The sequence below is a fragment of the Leishmania mexicana genome, chromosome 31 (assembly GCF_000234665.1).
Source record: "Leishmania mexicana MHOM/GT/2001/U1103 complete genome, chromosome 31".
Lineage (NCBI taxonomy): Eukaryota > Euglenozoa > Kinetoplastea > Trypanosomatida > Trypanosomatidae > Leishmania > Leishmania mexicana.
The window spans coordinates 548,775-575,795 of record NC_018335.1 but is presented as its reverse complement, the minus strand read 5'-3'; the positions used below and the strand labels follow the sequence as shown (position 1 = coordinate 575,795).

Sequence of the window (27,021 nt, the reverse complement as noted above, 5' to 3'; positions counted from 1 at the left end):
AGGGCGTCTTTTATCTTTTTCGGGCTTTCGAGTCAGATGATCACGTCGTGGTTCTACTCGACATCCTGGTCGTATGTCTTATCCCCATTCTTGGTGTCCCTTCCCCCCACCCCGTTTCTTGCTCGTGCGGATGCGGAATTTGCATACGGCCTCACACACACACACTCTTCGGTGTCACATTTGTGCTCTGGCTGCTCCAAGAGCGATGTTGGGCCCTGCAGCTGAATCGTACAGGGGAGAACAGGCACAACGAGGAGATACTTCATGAGAGCGGCAACGCCGTCGCGCGTGAGACACAATGAAGTTTTTTTTTGTGTGTGTGCTCGCATCCCGACGTCTGTCTCCCGCATTCATGTATGCTGCTTGACGTCTGTGTCCTGGATGACCAGATGGGGCCGCTTCCGTGCGGCGTATTACACAGTCCACTACACTCGCTCTTTGTGTGAAAGCCAAGCCGCCTTCCCCTCTCCCCCCTCACCCCTCACCCTCCTGCTATCCTCCGCCAAATGCGGGACCACATCTGGTTGTGACGCGCCCAGGCACCTACGACGTAAGGAGGGGGGTCTGCGCGATGCATCGCTGCTGACGTCGGCGGTCATGCCCTGAACGGCGTGGCGTCGCAGCGACCCGCGACCGTGTCAGCAGGGTGGCGCCATCCATGTGATTTTAGGCGGCGTGCCAGCGCGGCTGGGACGTATCCTGCCCCTCCCTCCCCCCTGGCCCTCACACGGTCTACTGGTGTGGTGGGGAGGCTGAGTGTCGCCCCCGATGTGGGATGCACGAGGGGTGGCGACGGGCATGATGGGCGCGGCTGTGAGGGGCCCTGCGGAGCGGGCGTCTGGGTATACTTTGAGGGCGAGGCCGTGCCTCGGAGGGCTGGGTCGGTGCTTTGCTGTAAGGCTGTTGCAGCGCTGCCTCGCACGGACGCGATGGGGAGGGGGAGGGGGCCTGTGACAGGAGCTGAGGCATGTGTGTGTGTGTGTCTGGCGTTTAACTCGTGTGCGGCAGAGAATGGTCACGTTGCAATTAAAACGAAACGACAAGTTTAGGTGTACGGCGGCCTCTCGTTTGCATGCAGGATCTTGCCTTGTGAGGCGTAGAACTCCTCGAAAATGTCGAGAAGCGTGCGCTTATGAATCCGTACGCGACCATCGGCAACGAGTGTTACGTGGCCCGAAACGGGACAAGGAGCTTGTGTATAATTATCGGTGCCTTTTCGTGTATCTGACTATCGACGCCTGTATTGGTAACCTCCCCTTTTGTTGGCACTTCTTTCCCACATCTCTTCTTCACGCGCTCGTAGGGATCCCGACACACACCGGCACGCACGATTCGTCCCCTCCAACTGCCCCGTTCTGACTGCTGCTCGGCAAGCGCAGTGGTGCGTAGAAATGGGCTACTAGTTTCATTACAGTCTTCTATACGGTAAGCCGACACACTTGGGTGAACATAGTGAGCGCAAAGAGGTGCACAGCTGCTGGCCTGTTTGCGTGTGTCGTTTCTTGTGTGTTTTTGTTGCCACATCTTTTTTTAGCACGGGAAAAATGGAACATGAGTACTCTGGGCGCGGCAAGGGAACGCGCTCATTCAAGTCCTGCTATGAATACCTCAACATGCACGGATCGCAGATGGGGTATCTCTGGGGCTGCGTCCTTCTTCTCGTGGCCATTATTTTTCCCTTGGCTGTGATGGGGTGTCGCTCTCGCTCCGTGTTTCGCCGCCGCAGGTTGCGGCCACCTGCGCCGTTTAGTTGACGTTGGCCTTTGCATCTTTTTGGCGGTTATTATTTTGTGGAGGGGAGCACAAGGTGGGAGAGGGAAGACGATGTGATGGCACCATTCCTTTTTCTCTGTGTATGTGTGCGAGAAGACGGCACCTTGCTGTCATCGTCATCAGTGTCGGTGATGAGGAGCCCCGCTTTCCAACTGGGATATCTGCGCGGTGCCCTTTGCTCTACTTTGGCACTTGACCGCTTGTTTTGTGTGTTATGATGATGAGTATCGACGTGCTTATCACTTTCAAGTTGCGCGGTGAACAGAGGCTTAGTGACTCGACCGTCCGGCCTTCCCACGGACGTCCTTCTCTTGTGCGCAGCGTGGGTCTTTTCCGCAGCCTTTATGTAGCTGGTCTCTCTGTTGTGAGGCGCTTCTTGTGTTTCCAGTCTGTTTCTCGTCTCCGAACGTTTATGTTGGAGTGCTGGTGGGGGTGGCATGCAGGACACTTTGAAGGCTCGTGACGCATCGGCAGTGCTTTTCCTTCCTTTTCTTGGGTTACCGAATGGGTTGGCGCGACTGCTGGTCTGCATAGATGCGCTGTAAGACGGAAGCTGGGATTATCGACAGAGAAAGAGCCTCGAAAATAGTGAGCGTGTTCATCGAGAGGAATGGCCAATTCATTCGCATGCCCACGATGAGGGAACAGGAGCATGCGGGCACGTGCATGCTGTCAAATGTGGACACTGAGGAGAGTGAGGGCGAGATTTCCTTGCTACTGGGGATGAGCGTGTATGCCACCTTGTGCGTTGCGAGCGAAAACAAAAGGAAAAGAAAACGGATGTGAATGACTATGTGTGGGCCGATCACGCATAGGGAAGACTTTCAGCGCATTGTTCGGCTCCTCGTGCTTCCTTATCTGGCCACTGATGTTCGGTGCTCTTTGCCGTGCTATGCCCTGACGTCTTGCCGCGCAAGAAAACCAAAACAAAAGGAGAACAAAGACGGGTCAACGCTGTGTGCGGGGCTACGACCACCTCTTCCTTGATAGCAATGCCGAAGCGGCCCCGAAGTTGAGTCCGAGGCACGGACTCCAGTTCCACGGTATGATAGTGGCCTCAACCCTTCGCACTCAGATCACCTTCTGCTTCCTGTGGAATGATTATGTGTGGCTATTCACAGTATCGCGCTCCTGCGCATTGTTGTCCAAGGTATGCATGCCCATTCTCTCTTAGTGAATCTTGTGCACCTCCTTCTCACCGCCTGCCACTTCTCGTTTTCGCCCTTCCTCCTTTCCTCGCTGGTCTCCTCACTTCGACTCGGCGGTGGAACCCCTACCTGCTCTCTTTTTATTTGTTTTATCTGGTGGGTATGTGAGTGGTGCTCTGTTCTCCAATCAGCGAAGGGCGACCACCACCGAGGTGCCGTGCTGTAGAAGATCTCCCCCAACTCCGTTTCGCGTCAAGAGGAGTTGTTTTTTCCCTTTAATGTTGGAGGGAAAGCACTGTGCACCCCTTCGAGAACGCTGCACTGTCGTCTGCCGGAGAGCTTTCGTTTTACCCGTGACTACTACTACTTCCGTGCGTTGTCCTCCGTCGACTACATCTGTAGTATTCCTGACGCACCACCAAGCGAGGAACTACCGCTCCCGCTCCCTCTGTGTGCGTGTGAACCTGCTCCCCAAGCGCGGAAGAGTGCTTCTCGCAGACGAGCGTTTCTTATCCACCCTGTTCTCTTGCATCAGCCTCCATCGCGTGCACCATAAGCGTTCCTTTGGTCCTGGCTACTCTAACTCACGCGTGCTTAAATTGTTTTCGTTTTTGTTTTTTGTTGTTATTGTTCTTGGAGGGAGGTGGCTGCCTTCACCATGCGCGCTTCCGCCGCGGTGCTGTCGCTGTTTCGTGGGCAACGCCGCCTTTCCCGCAACACAACCATCACGCTCGCCACGCGCCCGTTTTCTCGAAGCACTGGTGACCGCCACAAAAGCGACTGGACGGGATTATCGTCCACACCACCCCGACCTGGGCCAGACACACCTGCGCCGCCGTTGTCATCAAAATCCTCGGCCGACCTCGACGCGCGTGACGGGGCTCTGCGTGGCGCCACCGAGGGGATGGTCAGCTCCAAACGCGGCTCCTCTTTTGCATCCTCAGCGTCACAGCGAGGGAGCGGTGAGAAGGCCAATGGGATAGATCGCACTGATGGGCTGTACACGCACACGATCGTTACCGAGGCTGACAAGATACCAACTGGCGTGGCAACGTCGGCTACCGCGTCCTCTGTTAGCACTGGAGCCGGCTTGACCACTGAGCGAAAAAGGTACGCGACCGTACCATTACGCAGTAGCGGTACCCGTGCCGAGCCAGGAAATGGGAGCCGCGACGCGTCATCGTCGTCGTCCCCGTCAAGTTCGAAGCACGAGGTGACAGCGGAAACAGAGGCAACGAAGAATATCAAAACAGCGGCGCGACCGCAGGACGGCCCGATGGTGCCAGACTACGGGCCCCTGCGTGCGACCGGTCTATGGTCCGTAGAGGAGGTGCTCGACGAGTCGAAGAAGACGGTTAACTTCCGCCGCATCGATGATGTCGAGAGCGAGATCATGGAAGACCTCAAGAATGTCGAGGAGGCACTCGTCCCATATGCGGAGGAGGAGGCGTGGAAGCACAAGCTCATGTTTGAGTGCAAGTTCACAAAGACACCAAAGCACCTCACGTGGAAAGAGATGGGTGAAGAGATCGAGTGCATGGACTGCGTGATCGAACTGGACGAGCACCGCCCCGAGGAGCTCTTCACGATTCTCTTCTATTTTACAGATAAGAAGACCAGCACGCGCGACCTGGTGTGGTCGGCACGGAATGACGTCTCGTACTCGGAGGGTTTTACCGATCTCCTCGCCGCCGTTGGGGCGTGCCTCGGTCGCTCAGACGTGCATCGCACCATCCGCTTCGATGACGGCGTCGGTTGCACGCGCGACCTCACCTTCCGTAAGCGGTCTCGCTATACATCCGACGTGTACGTGGCCTTTCGCCCCCCCGAGAAGTACGACAAGTTTCAACGGAAGGAAGAGAAGGACGAGTACGAGGCATCCATGGAGAAGGAGGGCATGAGCACGTGGGGGTACCACCCGTTCCTCATGGATCCGGAGTTCAGCGAGCTGGACTTCAAGGACCCAGAGGGGACGTACGAGGTTGCCATTTCGGCTCACGGCTTCTCTTTTGTTGTGCTGCGAGCGATTCGCCGCCTGCTGGCCCGGCCGATGAGGGACTTCTACCGACCTTCGCAGCTGATGCGGACGGCAAAGGTGAAGACAGAGGACGAAATCGGCTTCATGCATGCCTTGAAGGGTTGGCTGGGCGTCGATGAGCAACTCTACCCCCATTACACCCCCATCGAGGCGCTGCAGGACCACTGGCTGGGCAAGGACGCCCCGTTTAGTGTCTGCGCCATCGTCAATAAGCTGCGCGAGATGAACTACCTCAAGAAGGAGAACCCCGAGTTTCAGTCGTGGCTGTCGGTGCGGAACCACGACACGCACCTCGCGATTCGCAACATGGGTGTGAAGCTGCTCGGCGTCGGGGCCAGCACCCTCTTTGTCCCGGTGTCGCACAACGCCACCGTGAACCGCCTGCTCCCCAAACCACAGCAGCGCCGGCTGAAAAGTCGATTTTCGCTCAACGCCGTTCTCGGGCTTCCAGACGAGACGCGTAGGCTGAAGGAGTTCAAACAAATCACTGGTCACGACCACATCACCGACGCGCCGACATCTAGCACGCAGGGGACAGCCACGGTCGCGTCTCCAGCCCAAGACGAGGCAAGCGTGAAAAATTTGCCGACATAGATGAGCGAGGGTGGCACATAAGGCAGCTCGCGTTGCGAGCTTCAGTGCCGTCACACACAGGTCATTGGGCTGCGTGTGTTGCGGAGAGAGACGAGTGTGCGAGTTGGTCTTGTTCGCTTTTTTCTGCATGTAGCGCGTCGTCCCTGTGCTGTCGTTCCTGCGTGCGGCCTTGTTGAGGCTGCATTGGTGTGCATCTTCGACGAGGCGCAGGCACCTGTGTGTGTACATTTGGGGGGAGGAAAAGGGGAAGCGGTGAGTAGGATCGAGGCCCACGCTACCCTCATTTTTTTTCTCTCACTCTCTTTGCCACCTTCTCGTCTCGAACGACTCCACGTGTTTGGTCAGTGCGTGCTGTGCGTGGTATGTGCTGTGTACTTGCCTTCCTATTTCCACGTAAGACACTTCCGGACTTAAGCCTCTCACCGTTCACAGAAAGAAAGGAAAACGAAGAGGAAGGGAACCTTTTCTTCGCCACGTTGAGGCGGAAGAGAAGAGACTCGGCAGCACACTCTGCCGTGACATGGCGACCACATCGTGGATCGCTTCTGTCTAATGTACCAGCACCTGAGTCGGGCTCGCGAAACGGTGATGGTGGTATCGCTGGTAGGGTGGACAACACCTCACCGGCTCACGGGGACACCTACAGTGAAACTTCGTCACCACTCACCCCCTCCCGCCCCGAGTTGCCTTGACAGATGCGAAAGAGCCATTGAAATGAGGAAGGAAATGCCAAGAAGAGATGTGCGGCGAAGTGTTCCTTGTGGACTGGGGGGGGTGGGCGCATCGAGACCGACAACGATCGTCGGTGGTGGGGCTCAAGGCGCGACTGGAGATTTGACGTGTATCTGTGTTGATGAATGCTGCTCTTCTGCATTACATTTGCATTTCATTCCGTCCTGAGGCTCCCTCACCCACTGCCTCCCTCCCTCCCTTTTTTTCCCGCTGGTTGCAGTCACGTGTCGGACCAGTGTTCTTTGCACTACCGTACTCGTCTTTATTCGGTGCGAGCAGCATTCACACGCACCAACGCTTCGCAGTTCGTACTCGTGCGCTCTTGCTGGCGAAGTGCAGAACGCGGCTGAGAATTGGCACGCTGTGCTGTGCGCTTGACTTTCATTGCTCGGAGCCTGGGTTCCTTTTTTTGTATGCTTCTTCCTCTTCTGTGGTCTCCTCAGTGAACATGAATGGCGAGGTCGACTTCTGGTCCGCCACTATTGCGGCGTATCAGCCGCTGCAGCTTACTTCGCCGGAGCTCACCCCGAAACTGCTGAAGAGACCGCCGTTCCGTTTTATTCACGACATTGTCTGCGGTATTGACGCGCGGTTTGCGGCCTACGATCACATCATTCCAGCTGAGCTGCGCGACTCGGCTAAGGTGGACACAAAAGAGAAGAAGATCGAATATCTCACGACCCTCATCCAGTACATCAACAAGATCATGAAGGTGGAGATAGACGTCAATCCAAAAAAAATCGTGTCAGGCAGCGAGCCCGAGAAGACCAATATCTTTCTTCAATACCTGGCCGCTGGGGTCGGCTACGCGCAGCAGGAGAAGGCCGCACAAGCGGCCTCAGCACCGCAGCAGAAGAGTGCCACCTCGCTCGCCAGCTCCCCTTCCCAAGTCGCAGCGTCGTTCTCGACCAATCCTACTCAAGGCAACTTGTCCCTTCCTCCAGCCAGTAGCCTCTGTCGTAAACAGTCAAGCTCGATGGATCCCGCCCAACGGCGGAAATCCCACCTCGCTGTCCTTGATGAGGCCGCGAAGTTTAATGGAAAGCTGAGCGGCTACTCGCTGAATCTGAACCTCGACGAGCAGCGGGATGTGCGAACCGAAGGTCAGAGCATCGTCCGCATGTGGGAGGAGCTCGCTAACCCGCAGACCGAGACGAAACCGTCGCACTTGCCCCAGGAGGCTCTCGAGACGGCCATCAAGAGACAGATTGAGACGGTCAAGATGGTGCAAGAACTGCTGAGGGAGAATGACGGCGTCATCGACAAGTTAGAATCTCTTGTGATATGATCCGTTTAACAGCGCCATCCACGTGTGTGTGCGCGCGCGTACGCGTGCGTGGGACGACTACCTTGACAAACAGACGGCGCCTTGTTGCATCGCGACGAGAGGAAAAGGGACAGATGCGGGTGCGCGGGACTACTGCGGGGCCTGCAACGACTCGCCGATCCCGCCATGGCGGTGTCATGTAGATAGTCGCCGAGCATCTCTTCTCTTTCCGCTTCTCTTTAGTGTTCATTCAAGGTACTAGAAAGGTGGCACGTGTTGTTCTCAGTGACGGGCCCATGTAAAACACGGGAGATATACATCTTCACCCTTCGGCGTTTTTGGTTTCGGTGCTCGTCTTGCTCCCATGTTATTGTAAGTTTCCCTCACCACCACCACCGCCTCTTCCCAACCTTCTCCGTCTTCTCTCCAGTGCCGCAGGCGTATGCGGCGGAGGGTAAACGGATACACAAATTCATGCTTGTGCACGCGCAAACGTGATTGCTGATGGACGGGTCCTTTCCTTCAGCGGTAGTGCTATGTTTTCGCCAAAGAAGAAACGGAACAAGGAAGAGCGTTCTTGCGTGCTTTTACAACTCTATCTGCCGTCAGTCTCTTGTCCCCTTCCTCCCCCCGTCTCTTCTCTGTGCCTCGTTCGCTTCTGATCTCCTTAAATTCCGCGGTGCGGCGTTCTGCAGTTTTCCAGCATAGAAGTTCGCGACGAAGCGGAGGAGGGTTCCTCCCCTCCCTAATCCCACACACGGCAACGGCGCCCAACAGTCTTCCTTCCCTCTGCCCGGTGTGAGTCTGTACATGTGTCTATGGCACGTGTGTCCTGGGGCAGAACTGCGCTATCACCGGACTGTAAAGAGGCGTGTTCTCCTCCTCCTCCTCCTCCTCCCGCCTCTCTTGTTCGATATCGTCATCGTGTTCGTTTCCCTTGGTCCATCTAATACATAGATAGAGATATCTACCTATCTATCTATATATCTATCTGTGTATGTGTGTGTGGGTGTGTGTGTGTGATGCGCTGCGGCGTTGCTCTGAAGTGCTTGCTCTTGTGCTCAGGAAGGAGACCAGTTGACACCTGAGCCACCGCCCTCGCCGCACCACCGTCTTCCTCGTCACTTCTGTAGTGAGGGAGTGCCGACGGCATCATAAAGAGACGCACTTGGCCCGCGATTATTTGACCTCAGTGACACAGTTGAGCGTTCTTGACCAGCTTACTACCTCCCCTCCCGCTGCTGCTGCTGCTGCTGCTGCTGCTGCTGCTGCTCGCATTCGTGGCTCTCGGGTCCGTGCTGGGGATTCTCCATTGGCGTTTCTCGGTGAACGCATCACTGTCTCTGTCTTTTTTTTTCTCCGATCGCAGAAAGCGCTAGCCACCATCGCTCTGGAGAGCGATCAGTTTCTATGGAAGCTGTCACTGACGAAGAGCGCCTCGAGCCCGCGGCTGTGCGGCAGCGCACGGAGAGGAGTGTCATGTCAGCCAGCAATAACAGCAGACACGACAGCGCTGGCATCCGCGATGAGTTGGCTGACATTGGCGAACAGATCAAGGCACTTCAGTTCCAGCTTAGTAGCAACCTCTCTCCCGAAACGAAGGTGTCAGAGGTCGTCACGCAGACTCTGTGGAACTTGCTGGGGCGGCTACGCACCTTCCTCTTCCTCGCCTCCCCGTCTGTGGCGCATCAGTGGAAGATCGGCGGGGCGCTCTTCGACGTTTATCATCGCCGCCAATACGGCAGGGACGCAGCCCACGTTTCAATTGCGCTTCGGCTATACTTGGTTCTCTTGCGTTTCACGGTTGTCTGCCCAGCCGCCGCGCTTCACGGCTGCCTCACTCTGTTTGGCGTACTGGCAGTGCTGAACGACCCTCGGCTGCGGCCATGGAAGGACACGTCGGAGAGGCTTCTCGAGGGCTTCCTTTTTGTGTCACGGGCACTGCACCGCGGTGAGAGCGACATCTTTGCGCAACTCATTAACGTCGCCTTTGAGCTGCTCTCGGAGGTCACGGCGCACTTCAACGGCTCTGCGGCGGAGACGGAGAGCGCGCTATTCCTCCGGCTCTCTATTGAACCCTCAGCGGCGCTGTTGTCGCAGACGGAAAGCTCACTGCCGTCTTTCGCTTTGCCAAACTCGGCATCGGGCGTGGGAGGCAAAACGCGGCGGCTTCAGGAGATGTTCTCCACTTACACCTGCGTGGAGACCCTGTACGAGGCGCGCTGTATTCAGGCCTGCCTGTTGCATCTGGTAGTGCGTCTCAGCGAAGAACGCCTGCTTCTTTCGCTTTCCCCCGACCGCGTGGGTCTTCTCTGTGATGTCGCCTGCCACCTCGTCTCCAGCGCAGTCCCCGGCGCTGAGGGTGGCGTAGTGAACCGTGCGCAGCACGATGCTGCGTGGCACACTCTTTGCTACTTCGCGGTAGTGGATCGTCGCCTGCTTCCGCACTTACAGGGGCCTCTCATTTTGTCTGTCTTGGCTGCTCAGTGGAACCGTCGAGGGGCACAAACGTGTTCGTCCATCTTCAACATAACAGTGGCGGAAAAGGCGCTGTTCGATTGGTGCCGGCGCCTCAGCACGGCGGAGCTTGACTCGCTCGTGGTCGCGGCGTATCACCGTGGTGGAGCGGGGCCTGATGGCCAAGACGCGGTGACGGAGTGTCTCGCGCAGATGTGGGAAGTGGGGGTGCAGTGGTGCGGGGAGTTATACACCAGTCCTAGTAGGGCCGTGGGCGGTATCGTTACAAATACCACGTCCAGCACACAGAGCAGTGTTTCCGCCATGGTCACGCTGCAACAGTGGGTACGGCTATGTGAGAGGGTGTTTCGCAGCACGGTGGTGCAGACAAGCGCGTTCGCAGGGCTAACGCAAACGGGCGAACCAGAGCTGCTCGCGGCGTACAACCACCAGTTGCAGCTTCTGGTGAGTGAGCTGCCTCTCTCGTCGTTGGCGGCCTCGCTACTGTGCGCGCAGTTACCGCCGTTTGCGGTGGAAGCGGAGTTGGCCTTTCTGCCGAGCCGAATCCTATCCTTCTTTAACGTGCAAACACTGACTACCTGCGTCGCGGAGGTAGTGGACCGCGCGAAGAACTGTGTTGACGTCTCCGCCTACCGTTTGCTAGAGGCTAACGCACTCGCAGTTCAGGCACGTCTCAAGGTGTCCTCATCGATGGTCCAGTGCGACGCCGCAGCCTTTCAGAATGCTCTGGCCGAGACGCTGCAGGTGATGCAGCACCACGAGGCGCCGTCTTACAGCCTCCTCGTGCAAGCCATCATTATCCTGGTGCACGCCTTTCCAGTAGACTCGGAGAATGGAGAGGTTCGCAAGGCGGACACTGTGGCGCGCGTCATGCAGGAGCTGGATAACAGTATTTCCTCTCGACACAACGGGAGTTATGCGGCTCTGGAGGTCGCTCCACCGCTGTGGCACATGCTGGATCGAGAGACCGCTGCGTCCCTTTTTCGTTCAGGCTCAGGGCTTGGATGGACTCGGCGACTGCTGGCGCTCCCACCGCACACCGCGACATCGGCGAAAACAGCCGAGTTGTTTCTGTGTCGAGCCGCTGGACTCGCCGAAGCACTTGAGTGCGCGCTGGCGGAGAGGATGTTGGGAGGTGGTGCATCGACATCTCTGTCCACTTCGCATTCCTCCGCCCCTAAAGCTCTACCTGGTGCCGCGGCGGGCAGTGGGCAGATGCTGGCACGCCTGCGGCGTGCGTACGAGTCGATTGCGAGTCATTTTCCCGTTGTTGTGCAACTGCTTCAGACCCTGAGCACGCTTCTCACAACACTCCAGTGCGACGCGCTGTGGTGGCGCTGCATGAATAACGACGATGTCGGCACGTATACGGATGCTAGCGGGGCCATATTCGGTTTGGGCAGCCTCTTTCGCCATGTCACTAGCATCTTCGTGCTGTTGCTGGACGCCAAGTACCGGTTCGCTGCCATCGCTGGTTCTGAAACTGGCAAGGAGCGAAAAGGCGCCTTGGCTGGTGTAGCACCGATCTGTGAACGGAGTAGCACTACGAAGCGACCTCTGGCACAGGCGGCGACGGTCGTGGACGTGGACGGTGACGATAACGCGGCCGGCGTTTCAGAAGAGAACGAGGAAGCGAAGAAGCCGCATCGACACCGAATGACAGCAGCGAGCGGCGCCACCCTCAGCTCGAAGACAGGAAAGGCTTCGGCTAACTCAGCTCTGGGTGGTGCACCGCAGGCCTCTAACCTATCGCAGCCGTCGATCTCGAAAACGAAGCAGCTGGAAAAGATTGTGCAGCTGAACCGGTCGAAACTCTTGCCCGCTCTTCTCGCTTTCACCCGGCACCTTGTGTGTGAAGCAAAGCATCGAGGCGCGTCCCTTGACGCAGACGACGTGCAAAACGAGGATGGTCGTTCTATTCAGCGAGCGGCGGGTAGGATGCACAACCACGCAAGCGCCCTCGAGTGCGCGGTGCTTTCTCTGGTGTACACCTCCCTTGCGCTGTCCCCTCCTTTTTCGGGGATCGACGTGAAGGAGCTCTTCAGCCTCACAACAGTGGGCGCGTACAATGTAACGGACACTATCACATACTGCGCACTGCGCGAACTGGTGCTGTGGAGCCCGCAATTGGCGTGCCTGGAACGCGAAGCGGGCGATTCTGCGATGCCGACGCTGCTGCTAGTGCGGCTCTCTGGGACTGAGCGGCTCTTGTCATCGGTGCTGTCAGCGAGGCGAGAGGGCGACACTACATACATCGCCGAATGCGGCGCACAGGCCCTTCAGCTGCTGTGGTTTGGCCGACGTTTTTTCCAGCGCTCAAGTGATGCGCGAGCAACAGCAGTTGATAAGCCGGACAGGGAGCAGCGGCTGTCACTCACAGATGAGTCTGCAGCGGTGCAGGAGGACTGCATGGCCGCCTCTGAACGAGTAACGCAGGAGGGACATGCGTGGTTGTGCCTCTGCTTCGACCTCTACGCGGTGTATCACAGTGTACGCCCCGCGCACAACGACACCGCGTTGGCTGTCATGGGCCTGTGCCTTGAGACGGCACGGGGTGTGATGGCGCTGTTTTCGTGGTCGGCCACCGATCTCCTGCGCTTCCGCGAACGGCCATTTGTGTTTTCGTCCTTTTTTAAGGCTATCGTGGACAAGGAAGACCGCGATATGAAGGTAATCCTGACATCGTCGCTGGATGTCTTGGGGCGCTATGTCATCTCGGCAGGTGCGGACCAAGCTGGTGGTGGAACCGTAACAGCCACAGCCACGATTCCCACCGTTGTGCCCGGCGACGGCGCCACACGAGCGAAGCTGAAGCACCTCATGGACCAAGAAAAGATCGCTGACTGGAGAGCCGCCGCGGGGGCGCTGGCGTACGCCCTCTACGAGTGTGGCAGCAAGCCCGTCGCGAAACAAATGCTCTACCTTGCAGAGGCGGCGAGCTATGCCAAGAAGAGTGTCAAGGACGTGCCTGCGATGGTACGGTCGACGATCCACTTTGTTGCGTTTCACATTGTGTCCCTCGAGGCTGATGCTCAGATGCTGGCGCACGACCGCAGGTGTCGCAGTGGGCGAGATCGCCGACGGCGCCTGAGCGGGGCTGTATCCCTGCACGCCCCTCTTGCTGTTGTGGGAGGGTTAGCGGATTCACTCTTTGTCTGCGACAGGGCGGAAGGGGGTCATGGTGCAGAAGCAGCGGGCGTCGAAGACCCAAGCGGGTCACCACCACAGCACAGGACCACCGGCGAGTGGCACGCGGCGGAGGAGGACGCAGATGACGCGTCGGCCAGCAAGGAGGTACTCGATGGTATAGCGTTTTCGGTGTTCGAGCGGGCACTTGAGCAGCTGGTAACGCTGGGCGAGGCGGCCGAAACAGCTGCCGGGGTGGAGAACTCGCTGCGAAAACCGGTGGTGCGCGCAGTAGCCGCGGAGGAGCTACGCAAGAACATGTTTGCCGTGCTGGATGCCGTCTACAAGGCCATTCGCATCGAACCTGCGGTTGCCTACCTCAACGAGGGCGCCGGCGCGGCCGACGAGGAGGAAGCAAGCGTGGCCCCACCTGGGTCGCTCCGCACGCGGCGCCGATGGCTGCTTGGCTTGGCATCCTTTATTCGCTTTATGGGTCCGCAGACGACGCCGATCGCGCTGATGCTGCCAACGCTACTGGGCCACTGCGCCCGCTTTCCCAGCCTTCTCCCATCGGTGTGCATTGTGTGGAGAGAGTTGATCTGCGCCTGCACTGACGAGTACCTCGCGGAGTCGGCCGCCGTCATCGTGTTGAGCCTCGTGAGCCTCGAGCAGCACGCTGCCCTCGAGAGTGAGTCGAAGGGACTCTTGCTCTGTGCACTCCGCTACCTGTACACGCGCACGGAGGCGGCGGAGTTTTGGGACTCGTACAAGGTGGTTCTCGGAACCTTCAGCGAACTGGTGCGTGCCACTCTTCACTCTCGACACTCCGGCTGCGCCGAAGCTGTGCAACGATCGCAGGAGGGTCGCCGAGACAGCGCGCACGTTCTCCTCGTGGGGTTTGCATCTGTCATGCGATCCGGCTCGCTGCAGTCGAGCACCGTGTTTGTCCGCGCCCTCTACCAGTACCTCTGCGCTGCAGATGAAGCAACGCGGCGCCAGCTCTCTCACGCGGCCGCCGACCACCCAGAGGTCCTGCAGACACTGCTACGATGCACGGAGGCCGACTCTGACAGCGCCCTGTACGCCATGCGGTGCATTAGCATTCTCGGAGCCGTCACTGCGCCGAATGCGGCAGTGCCAACCGGCGCGCGGCCCGCCACTAAGATGGCCGATGACGAGCGGCGAAGCTCATTGGCCCTTTCCTCGGCGTCTGCTGTCGACGCGTGGAACCGGATGACGTGGACGCAGTCCTTCTACCTGGACGCGGAGACGGTTCTGAACTGGCGCAAGTTCTCGTTCACATTGCTGAGGGACTACTTCCCGCGGGTTTTCGCAAGCACAGCAGACCCCGTGCTGCACAACTGCATCGCCTTCGCGGTGCAGGAGCTGATTCGCGCCTCGACTCGGCAGGAGCGCCTTCAGCACAAGGGCGTCGAGCTGCGCCGCGAGGATGTTGTGCACGTCGACGAACTCGACCGGTATATCTGGTGGATGCGTCTGACGCCGCATGTGAAGCAGCTCCTGGGCGGGTTCACGACAACGCGGTACTCGCTTACAGTGAACTGGCAGACGCGCCTCCGCACGCCTGAGTACACGCCGTCGCTCGGGTATCGGCGCTGGCTTTTCGCCTTTTTTAACCATCTGGTCATGTCTTGTGAGGGCTGGTTCGCCGAGATGGTGCAACCGCTGCGGAACGTCGCCAAGAAGAATGCCTCTCTCGTGCTTTACTTACTGCCGTACCTGGTGGTGCATATTCTGGAAACCGGCAAGGTGGAGGACGTCCAATACATCGAGCACGAGGTGAAAGCGGTACTCGAGGCCGCCGCCGGGGGGCCGAACGTCGGCGCCTTGTCGCTCCGGTCGCAGAGCATCTACGAGGCGAATCCTGAGAGCGTGTCACAGGAGGAGCCGCGCGAGCACGCGCACACCGTGCTCAGTCTTCTGGAGGACGTAGAGCAGCTGCGGTGGACGCTGCTGCGTAATCGTGGACGCATCACGTGTGTCTTCGAGCCACAAGAGCAGACGGAGAGCCTGTGCATCCGCCTTGCCGAGATGTATGCCGACTTCCTGCGCGGCATCCCGTGGCCGCTACGCTGCCGTGCTGCCCTCCGCATTGGCAGCCACATACGGGCACTCCGCAGCGTCGAGAGTCAACGCCGCATTCCTGCGCTGGCGTCCGTCATAGCAGCGGTGCCGCTGCAGCGCATTTTTGCGGCGCTGAACGATCGCGAATCCTCCCGCTCCATCCACCGCGCCTCACCTGGGCTCTCGTTGGAAGACACGGCCTTCTCCTTCGAGAACAACGGGGACTGGCTGTCCGCACTGGGGAGCTCCGAGCTGGTCTTGCAGCATCGCCCGCACAGCGGGCAGCACCAGCTGACGGCGCTGCACTGCATGAATGAACTGGGGGAGCTCTACATGACCTCGCGCTACGCAGCCTCGCTGCTAGCTTCCGCACCGGTATCCGATGGGGACGTGCGAGGGTTCGAGGCGACGGACTACCTGTCATGTGCCGCCCTCAAGGGCAGGTCGACCTTTTCACAGATGGCGAGTGAGGCACCAGGAGGAGAAGCGGGGGTCAGCGACGTTGCCCAGCTGCGCTACCACGTGCAGGCGTACGCGAACGAGGCAGCGTGGCGACTTGGCCAGTGGGACACGCTCCTGCCGTCAAGCACAGCCACTAGCGCCGTCACTGCGCCGATGAGCTCGGGGACGCCTGCAACGGGGTCTGACGGGGGTCTGTCGGTGAGCCTCGCCATGCCCGCAGCGTATCTCCAGCGAGCCCTGTCAGGAAACGGCTCTCTTGCCTTTGTACGATGCATAACCGACAACGAGCGTGCCAAGGTGGTGCCTCTGGTTCGTACGCCGTGCCAGGAGGACCTGACGGCACAGGGCTATACCGTCACGCTTCTCTTGCATGCACTCGGCGATGTGGATGCCGTGTCGGAGCTGTGCGCCAAAGCCTTTATGACAAACGGCAGCGGACACCACTGCGCCGGGGACGGCTCCGACGCGTCCCAGTCGAGTGCACCAATGATGAAACTGGCTGCACCGCTTCTGCCATCATCGGTGAAGGAGGAAATCGCGAGCCTCTTGTCACGACGGGAGTCCTACATAGAGGACACCATCGCGGCCCGCGAGCCGCTTCTTGCGCTTCATCGCCTGGTCTACCGCGAGTTAGACATGCCGCAGAAGGTGGCGGAGACGTGGCTGAAGCAGTCCGAGCTTCTGCGCAACGGCGGTCTCGGAGAGGCTGCCCTGACAGCGGCCCGCCAAGCGGCTTTCGAGTGCCACGAGCACGTGACGGCGACGAGCTACTACGTCCTGGTGGCGAACCTGCTGCACGATACACAGTCGCCAACACCAGCGATGGAGTTCGCGCGCGAGTGCGTGGCTGATGCGCGTATCCCTGCCACCACCCGCGCGCAGCTGCAGATATTGCTCACGAACTGGCTGATTGAGACAGGCTCGGAGCGGCCGGAGCATATCTTTGCCGAGTACGAGAAGGCACGCGAGCTGGACCGCAAGTCGGAGCTGGTTCATCATCAAATGGCACTCTTCTACGACCATCTACATACCCTCGCCAGCAACGCAAGCGAAGGCGCTGCAGCCCAGCTAACGGCGGCGGCCACGTCACCGACATCGAGCGGTACCGCAAACGTGTCGGCGGCGGCCATGTATAACGCGGCACTGCAGCATCAGAAGGAGATGGTGGACTCTATCCAAAGGTGTGCGACACGCGCCATCGTCCACTTCGGCGAGGCTCTACTGCGCGGGGTCGAGAAGGCGTCGGTATCGCTGCCGCGCATGCTCACCTTGTGGCTCGACAGCGCCGTGTTTCTCGGCGGCCTGCTGAGCACGACGGTTAGCAAGTTGGACGGCACTACCTCGGCGATCCTGGGGGAGATGAACAATCAAATTCGCGAGTTTGTGCTGAGCACGGTGCGGCCGGTCATCCCTCCAGCTGTGGTGATGACGGCACTGCCGCAGCTTCTTTCCCGCCTCGGGCATCCGGTGACAGCGGTGCGCAACGTCTTGACGGACATCGTCTTACACCTTATGGATCATTTTCCGCAGCAGTGCCTCTGGCTGGTGCTCCCCATGGCGCTCAGCAAGGAGGGGCCCAAAGAGGTGGTGGAGACGCAGATCATCAAACCGTTCGCCGACAACCCTCGCAATGAACGGGTGCTGCGGCACGCAAAGATCCTCTGCGACACGCTGTTGACCATCTGCAACTGCTCTGCCAACCTTTTTCCAAAAGAGAAGGGGCTCACTCAGCTCAGCCCCGTACAGAAGATTACCCCAATGCTCGCCGCGGCGAAGTTTATTGTGCCCGTGCTATCGAACTTGACCCCGGACATTCGCGCGAGCTCCAGCGAAGACGTATTTCCCACGGCGCCGTGCTTTGATCACTTCGACGATCGTGTGGTTATCATGCGGTCGCTGCAGAAGCCGAAGCGCATTTGGGTGCACACGAACGACGGTTGTGAGATGTCGTTCCTGTGCAAGGCGAAGGATGAACCTCGCAAGGACATCCGTATGATGGAGGTGGCGGCGCTCATGAACTCTTTCTTCCTCTCCGACCCGGAGGCGAAGCGGAAGCGCTTCTCGCTACGGCGCTACTCCATCACGGCTCTCAGCGACGACTGCGCCGTGATTGAGTGGCTCAACGATACGACACCGCTGGCCAAGGTGGCGATGGAGTGCTACGCATTGGACCGCTCTGGCGTGCACATCTCCTCCGTCAAGAAGTGGATGGCCCTCGTGGATGAGAAGAAGATGAGCAAGATGGAGCTGTTCACCAAGTACATCCTGCCCGAGGCGCCGCCCGTAATGCACCAGTGGCTGGACCGGACTTTTGCGAGTAACCAGAGCTGGTACGAGGCACGCACGCTTTTCACACAGTCCACAGCACTCTGGAGCATCGCTGGCCACATTGTGGGACTCGGTGACCGACACGCAGAGAACTTGATGATTGACATGGAGCGTGGCGAGCTGATGCACGTCGACTTTGCGTGCATGTTCGATAAGGGTGAGAAGCTGGAGGTGCCGGAGCAGGTGCGCTTCCGACTCACGCAGAACCTGACGGACGTGATGGGTGTGCTTGGCGCATACGGTCCTTTCCAGGCCACGTGCGAGGTGGCTCTGAGGTGCGAGATGAAGAACAAAAGTGCCGTCATGTCCATCATCGAGACGCTGCTCCACGAGCCACTGATCGAGTGGCGGCGGCAGAGCAGTCGCTCTCACTCGTCGAACGGCCCGAAGCAGCTCATGGAGCGTGTAGCACGTCGGCTTGATGGGTTTCTCGACTTGTACTCGGTTCCTGCTCAGCGTGACACGCTGTCACTGAATGTGGAGAGCCAGGTGGCGAAGCTTATCCACCACTCCTCCGACCTGAACAACCTCTCGCAAATGTATATTTGGTGGATGGCGTGGATTTGAGGGCCGCACACAGATGTGCCCTGCTGATGGAGCGCCTTGTCGAGCGGGACTGGTGTCTCCAGCGGGTATGAGAAAACGGTGAAGAGCAGAACCCACACCTGTGCAGGGCCATCATTTGTATAGGCAGAGGAAAACAGGGAAACGAGGAGGAAAGTCTGAGATGCCCTCTGCGCGCCACCACGTTTAAGATCCGAAGACTCGCACAGAAAACATGAAGCACAAGGAGAGGTAGCCGTGCAGCGCAGCGGTGCGCGAAACAAAACGAAATAACAAGAAAAAAAAACATAATGACGAGGGAAAATGCCCACACCCCACCACGAAGGTGCCAACTTGTGGTAACGTTCGAGGCCGTCGTTGTGGAAGCTTTGCCTCCTTGCATCAGATACCGTTCCCTCTCCTGATTTTTTTCTTTTTTTTTCGCGCACACCGTGGATGAGGCGAGCGTCAGAGTGCTCAGCTGTTGGTGACTGACTCACTAGCTGGTGTGGTGTCTCACGCCCGCTACACGGAGTCTTTATTTCTTATACCTTCCGACGCTCTCTCTTTTTTTTCGTGGCCCTTGTGGCGAAGTCGCCGCCTCACGCGCGGCGCTCCAGACTGGGGAGCCTGTGTCATTCTCTGGAAGACCGCCAGTTGTGTGGCAAGCACCTCATCGGCAGGCTCGTGGGGTGATACTGCGAGCTGCATCCCACTACGGCGTCCATCGCGTGCCCTTCCCCTGGCAGCATCCTTTTAGTGTAGTCGAAGTTGTTGGCTCTCTTTGACTGCGGTTACTCTGCGTCACGCTCCTTTGATTTTGTGCTTTGGATTCTCGGCAGCCGCTGTCTGGCACATCTATTTTTTCATGGCAGCAATGAAGTGGCTCAGCCGCTTGATGCGGCGTAAAAAGCGCACGCCGCTCCCGCCAAAGCCGTATGTGGACACAGGCTCAACGGGGCGGCACATGGTGGACGCGCGGTTGTACGACAGCGATGACCTTGCCCAGATCGACCCCGAAAAGCCACACTGGCAGGACAAGCGCTTCGAGTCTCGTGAAAGGGTACCGTTTTTCGATGTCTTTGGGTACAACCGGGACTGGAGCTGGTCGCTCTTCAAGGTGTCGAGTCTCTTCTTTGTGATGATCCTCTACTGGGAGATGCGCTCTTTCGCCTACATGAAGAACGACCCACTGAAAATAACATCGACGACCACGGTGTCACCCGTACCAGACTACGCCAGGGATGAAAAGGCGACGGAGGAAGAGCTGCACGAGGCTGGCTTCGCATATGTTGGCTTGGAAAAGCTGGACAACCTAGGCATATCGGCGTCGTCGTCGTCCGAGGCCGGCCACAAGGCGTGACGACAGCGTTTTCGGTTGAGCTTCAGCTGCTGACGTGTCCTGGCGGACCCGTACTGAGGCGACGTTCTCCGTGAGGGTCTTGCTGTCGATTGGACTCTTTTGTTTTGTCGAGGGAGGCACGAAGCGATGTGTGCTTAGAGGCGCTCGTCAGCGTCTCTCGCTTGATCTCTCCCCTGGCGAACTCCAACCTCCCTCCCTCCCACGTGCATGGAATCGCTTGTGGGTGCTGCTGCGGATGTAGTCAGCGCCCCCTTCTCGCAGCGCATCTCGAGCACACAAAATGTAGGGGAACGACGTGGAGAGGCGACGGGGGGAGAGTGCGGAGAAATTCTGTAGTGAGCCGAGCAGCACTGCACACATAAGCACACAAGGAAAGACCCGCAGCGCTTGAGGGTGCTTTGTGGGGTTGTCTCGCGGGACCGCTGTGTGTGTCGGATGAGTACCCGATGCTCCACGACACGCGTTTCTTTTTCACCGGCCACAGACTCTCAAACTTTACTTGGCTCTTCCCACCGCCTCCTCCGCCGCCTTGTGCATCTCTTCACCTCCTTCGGCCCTCTCCTCATCAATTTCGTTTTGTTGTTGTTCTCTTGTTGGCTGCGACAACGCTACGGCCCACTCAGAGGTCAGTGATTTGACAGTCGCAGGCGACTCCTTGTCGTGGGGACGGCAAGAGCATCTCTCTGTGTCTTTCCCACGTCGTCTCTGTGACTGGGCTGTACGCTTCTCTGCCCTCACCCCTTTTTCTTCGATCGTCCGCTGCATACGTCATCTGTATCCCCACAAGGTCAGGCGACCCCGAATACACACACGCACACGCACACATACGATAGCAATAATGAACGATATCTACGCAAAGCGCTTGGCTCAGATGTCCATGTTTCACCAAGTAATGCGCAGCCACGGCACTCTCTGGGCGGCGACGCAGGTGACAAAGGAGAAGCTCAATTTGGCGTTTGTGAAGGAGGAGATGATGCGCGTTAATGGTCGCCGTGCGATGCCGCTTCTCGTCGGTGCGGCCGCAAATGAGAATCTGAACGATACCCACCTTGCTCACCTAACAGAGCATTGTGCATGGACGGAGTCCGCTCGCGCCTTCGCCGTGCAGCGGCAGACCCCGCTGACGCAGCACATCGCATCCATGGGGCGCATGGCAGAGACCATCACGCAGGCCAAGACCGCGTCGACGAGTCAACTTCTGTTCAATGAACACTTGGCCCGCATTGACGGGATTAGCGAGTTCGAGGAGGAGCCCATCATGGAGGACGAAGATGACGGTTGAGCGCACACGTACGGGCGGGTGTATATATATATATACGTGTGTTTGTGTGTTCATATTTTGGCGAATTTGTGTGGGTCGGGGCCGCCATTGCTCCGCGGACATGGCGGTCTCACTTCTCCATGACATGATAGTCCGCTGGCTCTTCCTTCGGGTATTTGGGGGGTTGGGGTGCAACGTCTTATTTGGGCGTTCCGCCACCGTCGTGTTGCCCATGTGGGTGCGTTTACTTGTGAGGGGAACGTGTTGGACGTTGGACTGCCACGTGAGATGTCGATTCGCAAAGAAACACGATAGGAAACACAGACACTACGCCACTTATATAGGTGGGGCAGTGGCGTAGTAGCCCAGGGGATGTTTGCTGCATCCCCCGCCCCCTCCTTCCTGCTCTTGTGTCTCGCCGCTCTGGCCGCACTCTTTCATTCTTATGATGGCGGGTCACAAGGCTGGGTACTACCGTACCGAATCATCGACATGCGAGAAAGGTCGACGATGCTCTAGCTCTCTACCACTGGCGCTGCCGTATTGCTCACAGACTTGATGACCCTTCCCCTTCCTCTTTGTACACCTCAATAAAAAAACAATGCCCCCCCCCCCTCCCCATCGACGCTCCTCTCGACTGCACCACAAAGGACAACGACGACACGTAGCCACCGGTGAACTGCGGCCCAAGAGAGCGCAGGAGGAGACGCATCATAATTCCCATCCCTGTTTGTTTGTGGTGCAAACGTGGGTTTTCCGAAAGACGCACCCCTCACCGCACAAAGCGAAGGAAAGCAAGTTGGCCGTGTCAGTCGTCAAGGCTTAGAGAGAGATTCATCTGCACAGACGTGTGCTCTCTCCATCTGTGTAGCTCTTCTTCCCATCCCCTAGCTGCATCGGGTGCACCCCACATGTGCCACAGAGCTGGCGGAGGCAACCGGAGATCGACACACCTTCCTTGTGGTACTCATCCTCCCGTCTCACCCATCGTACCTGTTTCTTTCGGACTAGTCTTGCTCTCTCTCTCTCGGTCTCTCTCCCTCGTGTTTGTTTTGGACGTCTCTGTGCTTGTTAGAGGTGACAACGACGTTGTGACCGGTGCGGTCCGTTTCCGCAAGGCTGCAGAGCAGCAGTTCAGCCCTAGAATTACTCTTTTCATTGTGTGCGGACGTGCGCCTTTCCCTTGCTATTATTCTAACTGTGTTGGGTCCCTCCTCGTCTCCGTGCTCGGGTTGCCATCTGCTACACGCTTGCTTGCTACGTGCCTTCCTTCTTCTTTTTTGTGCGTCTGTTTATCTGTCAGCGTTCATCACTGCATATCCCTCCCATCCCCTCACGCCACCCATCCGTCGTGCACCACAGCGGACGACATTGGTACGGCTTTCTTCTGCTAGGCGCCCACTGGCTTCGTTTGTGGTCTCATCCGCATCCGCTGCAGCCATGCTCAAGGGCATCAAGAAGGGCTTCAGTCACATGGATCCCTGGCAAATTCGCAAGCGAAACAAGGCAGCGAGCGCGGCAGTCAGCGAGGAATCCGGGGACGGTAATGCGACGCCGGAGATGTCTGTGACGCATGCAGGCATGTCAGTAGCGCTACCAGAGGGGATGGTCGTAGGGCCCAAGTCGGTGCCGGCGCCCGGAGGTCCAATGCCGCCAGGAATGCCCGTTAAGGGGGCCCTTCCTCCCGGCGCCAAGATCTTGAAGGGCCCACCGCCGAATGCCGTTTTAAAAGTTATGACGGGCACGGATGGATCGCCCAACTTTTCTCGACCCAGCTCCATTTCCCCAACTCCTGGCAGGAGTCAGTCACCAACCCCCGGGATGAAAATAATGGGGCAGCCACCGCCAGGCGCTAAGATCATTGTCGGACCGCCGCCACCAGGCGCGAAAACTATTGTCGGGGCGCCACCTCCTGGATTCAAGATCATGTACAGCTCCCCACCACCAGGCACGGTGCACATGGCGTCGCCGCCGCTGAGCAGCACGCCGCCGTCGCTGTCGCATGATAACACGCCTCCGCTCCCACCGGGAATGACTGCAAAGACCCCAATGAAGATGCTGCCGCCAGGAGCGAAGTTGATTAGTGGGCCACCGCCTCCAGGCTCGCGGCCAGTGTCGCCAGAGGAGGCAAGACACTCAGCGACGAGCCCTTCGCTGATCCCGTCGCGCTCGGTGTCACCCACCAACGCGTCCGTGTTTCGCATTCTGCCAAACGGTGTAAAGGTGCTTGTGAGTCCGCCCACCGTTGGAGGACCCGTTCATCCTGCGAGCAAGACGCTACCTGGCCACCTTAGCCCGTCTCTGCCGGCGAAGTCTCCGCCAAAGATGCTGATCAAGTCAATGGGAGGCTTGAGCCTGGGAGGGGCACCGGCAGCGCTGACGTCGCGCACCACGGCGCCACTGATCCCTCCGCAGAACACGAACGTTTCTGTCGGGCCCAAATCCTTTCCAGGGCCGCAACAGCAACTTCCACAGCCGACGCCGGTACGATCCGGTGGCACCATCGTGAAGGTAGACGAGGTCCCCTACCGCACGCCTCCCGGGCGCAACCAGCAGACATCGGCTGCCACGCTACCCCGAGGCGATGTGCCAGTGAAGATGCACAAGTCGGGCAGCGACGAGTTCACCTTCGAGGAGGAGGAGGACAACATAGATGACTCCGCCGACATCCAGTTTGAGGAGGCGCCATCGGCGATGCCACCGGAAACGACGCAGGCTGGCGCGGCGGGAGCGGAGCTGCGCCGCATTTCCCCGTCGGACTCCTCGTCCTCCTCGCTCTCCCTCCGCGAAGATCCCGACGAGGCCACGGCGCTCCCAACGGTGATGAAGCCGTACAGCAGCAGTGCGCCAACGGCGATGGCGTCGCCGTGCTCGCCATCGTCTGGCGTAGGTACAGTTGCACCTGTGGAGCAGGAAGGGAGCGTGCACAGGCACCGCTCAAAGGAAGAGGGTAGCAAAGGGGGAGGGAAAAAGAAGCGCAAAGGCCATAGCGCGTCGCCGGGGGACGACAAGTCGTCGCGCAAGCATAGACGCAAGCATCATCACCCCCACCGATCGAAGTCCAGCGATGTGGGCAACATGTCGAGGAGCTCGGCGTCGCTGCAGTCATATTCCGTTCCTGGTTCTCAAGCGAGTGCCTTGCCTGCGGCGGTGGACCACACGCAACTCCGCACGCCATCGCAGCGGGTGGCAGCGACCGGTAAAGATGACCTTGTAGACACCTCAGAAGAGCTAGGTGGCGCACAGCTGAGAGAACTTGCCTTTACACCGGAGGCGCTCACTTCTGCCTCACGCGACCGAATCGCAGAGGACTTCTTGTCGATTCTCTGCCCTCAGCAGTATTATGGTAAGGTGCAGAAGATTAGTCGTATCCGAGCATTCAAGGCGGACCGCTCCGCCGCTACCGGCCTGCGGAGCAGCAGCTCTATCTACGTCGCGACAAAAGGTGTGATGCCGAACCCTTACTTCTATCCTCAGCTGCGGCTGCGCAACAGCGATGGGGAAAAGCTCGCGAGCCTCACGAGCGCCGACGAAATGTCAGAGGGTGTCGTGAACACGCCAATCATCCTCTACGAAGCTGCTCCTGGCAACATGCTGTTCGCCGACACCGAGCTCGAGGCACGGCGCTTGCTCGAGAGTAACCGGAACTTTAACAGCTGCTTTATGCTCAGCAACTCAGCCATTCTCTTTAGAGACCCCGAACACTACGTGGTGCCCATCGCTTCTCTGATTGTGCAGTGGGTGCCATACGCCTCACCGCAGTCGGAGCCGCAGTGCCCTGTCCACAGGCGCGAGTTGCAACTCTTCGACCCGTGCTCGAAGGAGCTCCTCTGCGCCCTTTGCGCGTCGCGCAACAGGATTCACATGTCGAACTTCGTCGTCATCCCCGACGTGCTTGGCAACGCCGACTCGCGCCACACGATCGAAGAAAAGGTGTCCGTTCAGCTGGAAGAGGCGCAGCAATCGGCGAAGCGGTGGGTGGAGCAGCACCAGCGGGTACGCGAGCTGTGCGAAAGCAAAAAGGACGCCATCCGCAACCAATTCAATCTCCTCATCAACGCCCTCGAGGGGAAGAAGAAGGAGTACATTGAGGCGTGTGAGGCGGAGTTTGCTTACGCACAGACGGACGTCGCCCGCGAAATCCTCATCACGGATGAGAAGGTGCAGCTGCTGCGCGCCGCTACGGACCACCTCCGCACCGATCCGTCGAGGCCGCTCTTCTCCATGCAAATCGCAACCATCGCCGAGGGCTTGAGCGCCTCCACGGACCTGCCTTCGCGCTTTACGCGTGCCTCGCTGCGGCTACCCCCGATGAGCGCCGGTCTCGTCCCGAACTTAGAGGGTGTCATGTCGCAAGTGCTGGAGCTCAATCCGCAGCTGTCCCCCTCGGGAGCCAGAGGCGCGGAATATCGTACGGAGGACTTGTCTCTGTCAAACTCGCCGTGCAAACGACCGAACTGGAAGCTTCACAACGATGGTCGGCCTGTGGAGGAGGCCGTGAACATCGCAAACGGAGATCGCTGGCGTTCTAGCGGCACGAGTGCCACTGCTACTACCGCTTCCCTCGCCAAGTCGTCGCGGCCTGCAAGCCGAAACGCGAATGTGTCGCCGGTGCGTAACAATGGTCGTTCTCCCTGTTTTAGTGGCGCTGCCCGACCTGCTCTTTCTGGACCCGCGCTGACGCGAGAGTACATGAGAACCACGTCTAGCTCTTCCAACAAGCGATCTGCCGCGGGGTCAGCTTCATCGGCGCAGTATGCCGCGGACGCGGTGTCTGTGCCGAACAGCACCGGAACTTCGCTCTTCGATTTCGCCCTTCACCACCTGCTGGGCGCCATGGGTACATCGAATGTGAAACGGCGATCACCGCGGTACGTGCAGTGGGCCATCCGCATCGATGATCCGGGCGACTGGGTTGGTCTCGGCGTCGGTGTTGGCAACACAATTGAGGCGTGGGAGCAAGGCAGCACAAATGACTTCTCTCACTTGTGGATTGTACCGGCGTCCATGACGGGCCAGGTGTTGTACCTGCGCGTCGCAGTGAGCTCTAGCAGCGGACACGCAAAGCTGACGGTACACGATGTGCGTGGAAAGCAGGTAGACGCTGGTGAGGTGCCGCAGTGGAACGCAACCCGTCCGTCCTACCCGCAGGCCACGTTTGGTGGGCACATCGGATCCGTTCGGATGATAGAGATCCCTCATGTTGTGCACTGAGTCCAGCGGTCGCGGCACGTTTGAAAACGTGCGTATAGGTTCATGCTCGTGTGTCTACTTGTTTGCGCGCGCACTCCTTGGGCTTGTATCTGTCCATCTCTCCTGCTGAGTCGCATGCCCCGACTAGGGGAGAAGATGCCTGTCAGGGACGCCCACTTCACCTCTCACAGCCCGCCTCGTTCTCGATTGGGGGTCGCCTCTTTGATGGCTATGTGGTTGATTCTACTAACTCGCGTAGTGTGTACGGCTTTCTACCTTTATAGAGATCTGTGTGCACATACGTATGTACATGGGCCCTTCTTGTGAACTGTCGTTGTTCCTTGAAGGTTTAGAGTGTTTTTTTCTTTTCTGTAGCCTTGCTTTGGGTTTCCGTCTTTTGCACGTGCCTCGGTGCTGGTATCTTCACCGCTGTTGGCTTTGTGGCGTTCGCTTTGTCCTCTGTAGCGGTTGTCGTTGCTTCTTCACCTGCTGTTTGCGCTTCACTGTCGTCTCGCTGAGCAGTCCGTGTCTCTCGCTCTTGTGTCGCCCGTTCTGCACCTCCTCTTTCTCTCTCACACGCATACGCACGCACGCGCGCACACGTGAACCGCTTTTCTCTTCCTATTTGTT

The 27,021-nt window shown here is 58.6% G+C and overlaps 6 protein-coding genes across 6 annotated transcripts; all 6 read left to right on the top strand.

Annotated features, from left to right (window-relative positions):
* Positions 1-3,579: 3,579 nt before the first annotated feature.
* On the top strand, positions 3,580-5,553 carry LMXM_31_1480 (conserved hypothetical protein; the record flags this gene model as incomplete). Its single annotated transcript, XM_003877943.1, has 1 exon — positions 3,580-5,553. One exon carries the CDS (start codon positions 3,580-3,582, stop codon positions 5,551-5,553), a length of 1,974 nt encoding a protein of 657 aa, XP_003877992.1.
* A 1,180-nt stretch (positions 5,554-6,733) lies between these two features.
* LMXM_31_1470 (conserved hypothetical protein) lies at positions 6,734-7,573 on the top strand (the record flags this gene model as incomplete). Its single annotated transcript, XM_003877942.1, has 1 exon — positions 6,734-7,573. One exon carries the CDS (start codon positions 6,734-6,736, stop codon positions 7,571-7,573), a length of 840 nt encoding a protein of 279 aa, XP_003877991.1.
* A 1,389-nt stretch (positions 7,574-8,962) lies between these two features.
* Positions 8,963-18,598, top strand: LMXM_31_1460 (putative phosphatidylinositol 3-related kinase; the record flags this gene model as incomplete). Its single annotated transcript, XM_003877941.1, has 1 exon — positions 8,963-18,598. The coding sequence occupies one exon, from the start codon at positions 8,963-8,965 to the stop codon at positions 18,596-18,598; it is 9,636 nt and encodes a 3,211-aa protein (XP_003877990.1).
* An 853-nt stretch (positions 18,599-19,451) lies between these two features.
* LMXM_31_1450 (conserved hypothetical protein) lies at positions 19,452-19,937 on the top strand (the record flags this gene model as incomplete). The annotated part of the gene is made up of 1 exon (XM_003877940.1): positions 19,452-19,937. The coding sequence occupies one exon, from the start codon at positions 19,452-19,454 to the stop codon at positions 19,935-19,937; it is 486 nt and encodes a 161-aa protein (XP_003877989.1).
* An 838-nt stretch (positions 19,938-20,775) lies between these two features.
* On the top strand, positions 20,776-21,219 carry LMXM_31_1440 (conserved hypothetical protein; the record flags this gene model as incomplete). Its single annotated transcript, XM_003877939.1, has 1 exon — positions 20,776-21,219. The coding sequence occupies one exon, from the start codon at positions 20,776-20,778 to the stop codon at positions 21,217-21,219; it is 444 nt and encodes a 147-aa protein (XP_003877988.1).
* Positions 21,220-23,019: 1,800 nt separating this feature from the next.
* LMXM_31_1430 (conserved hypothetical protein) lies at positions 23,020-26,412 on the top strand (the record flags this gene model as incomplete). The annotated part of the gene is made up of 1 exon (XM_003877938.1): positions 23,020-26,412. The coding sequence occupies one exon, from the start codon at positions 23,020-23,022 to the stop codon at positions 26,410-26,412; it is 3,393 nt and encodes a 1,130-aa protein (XP_003877987.1).
* Positions 26,413-27,021: the final 609 nt, after the last annotated feature.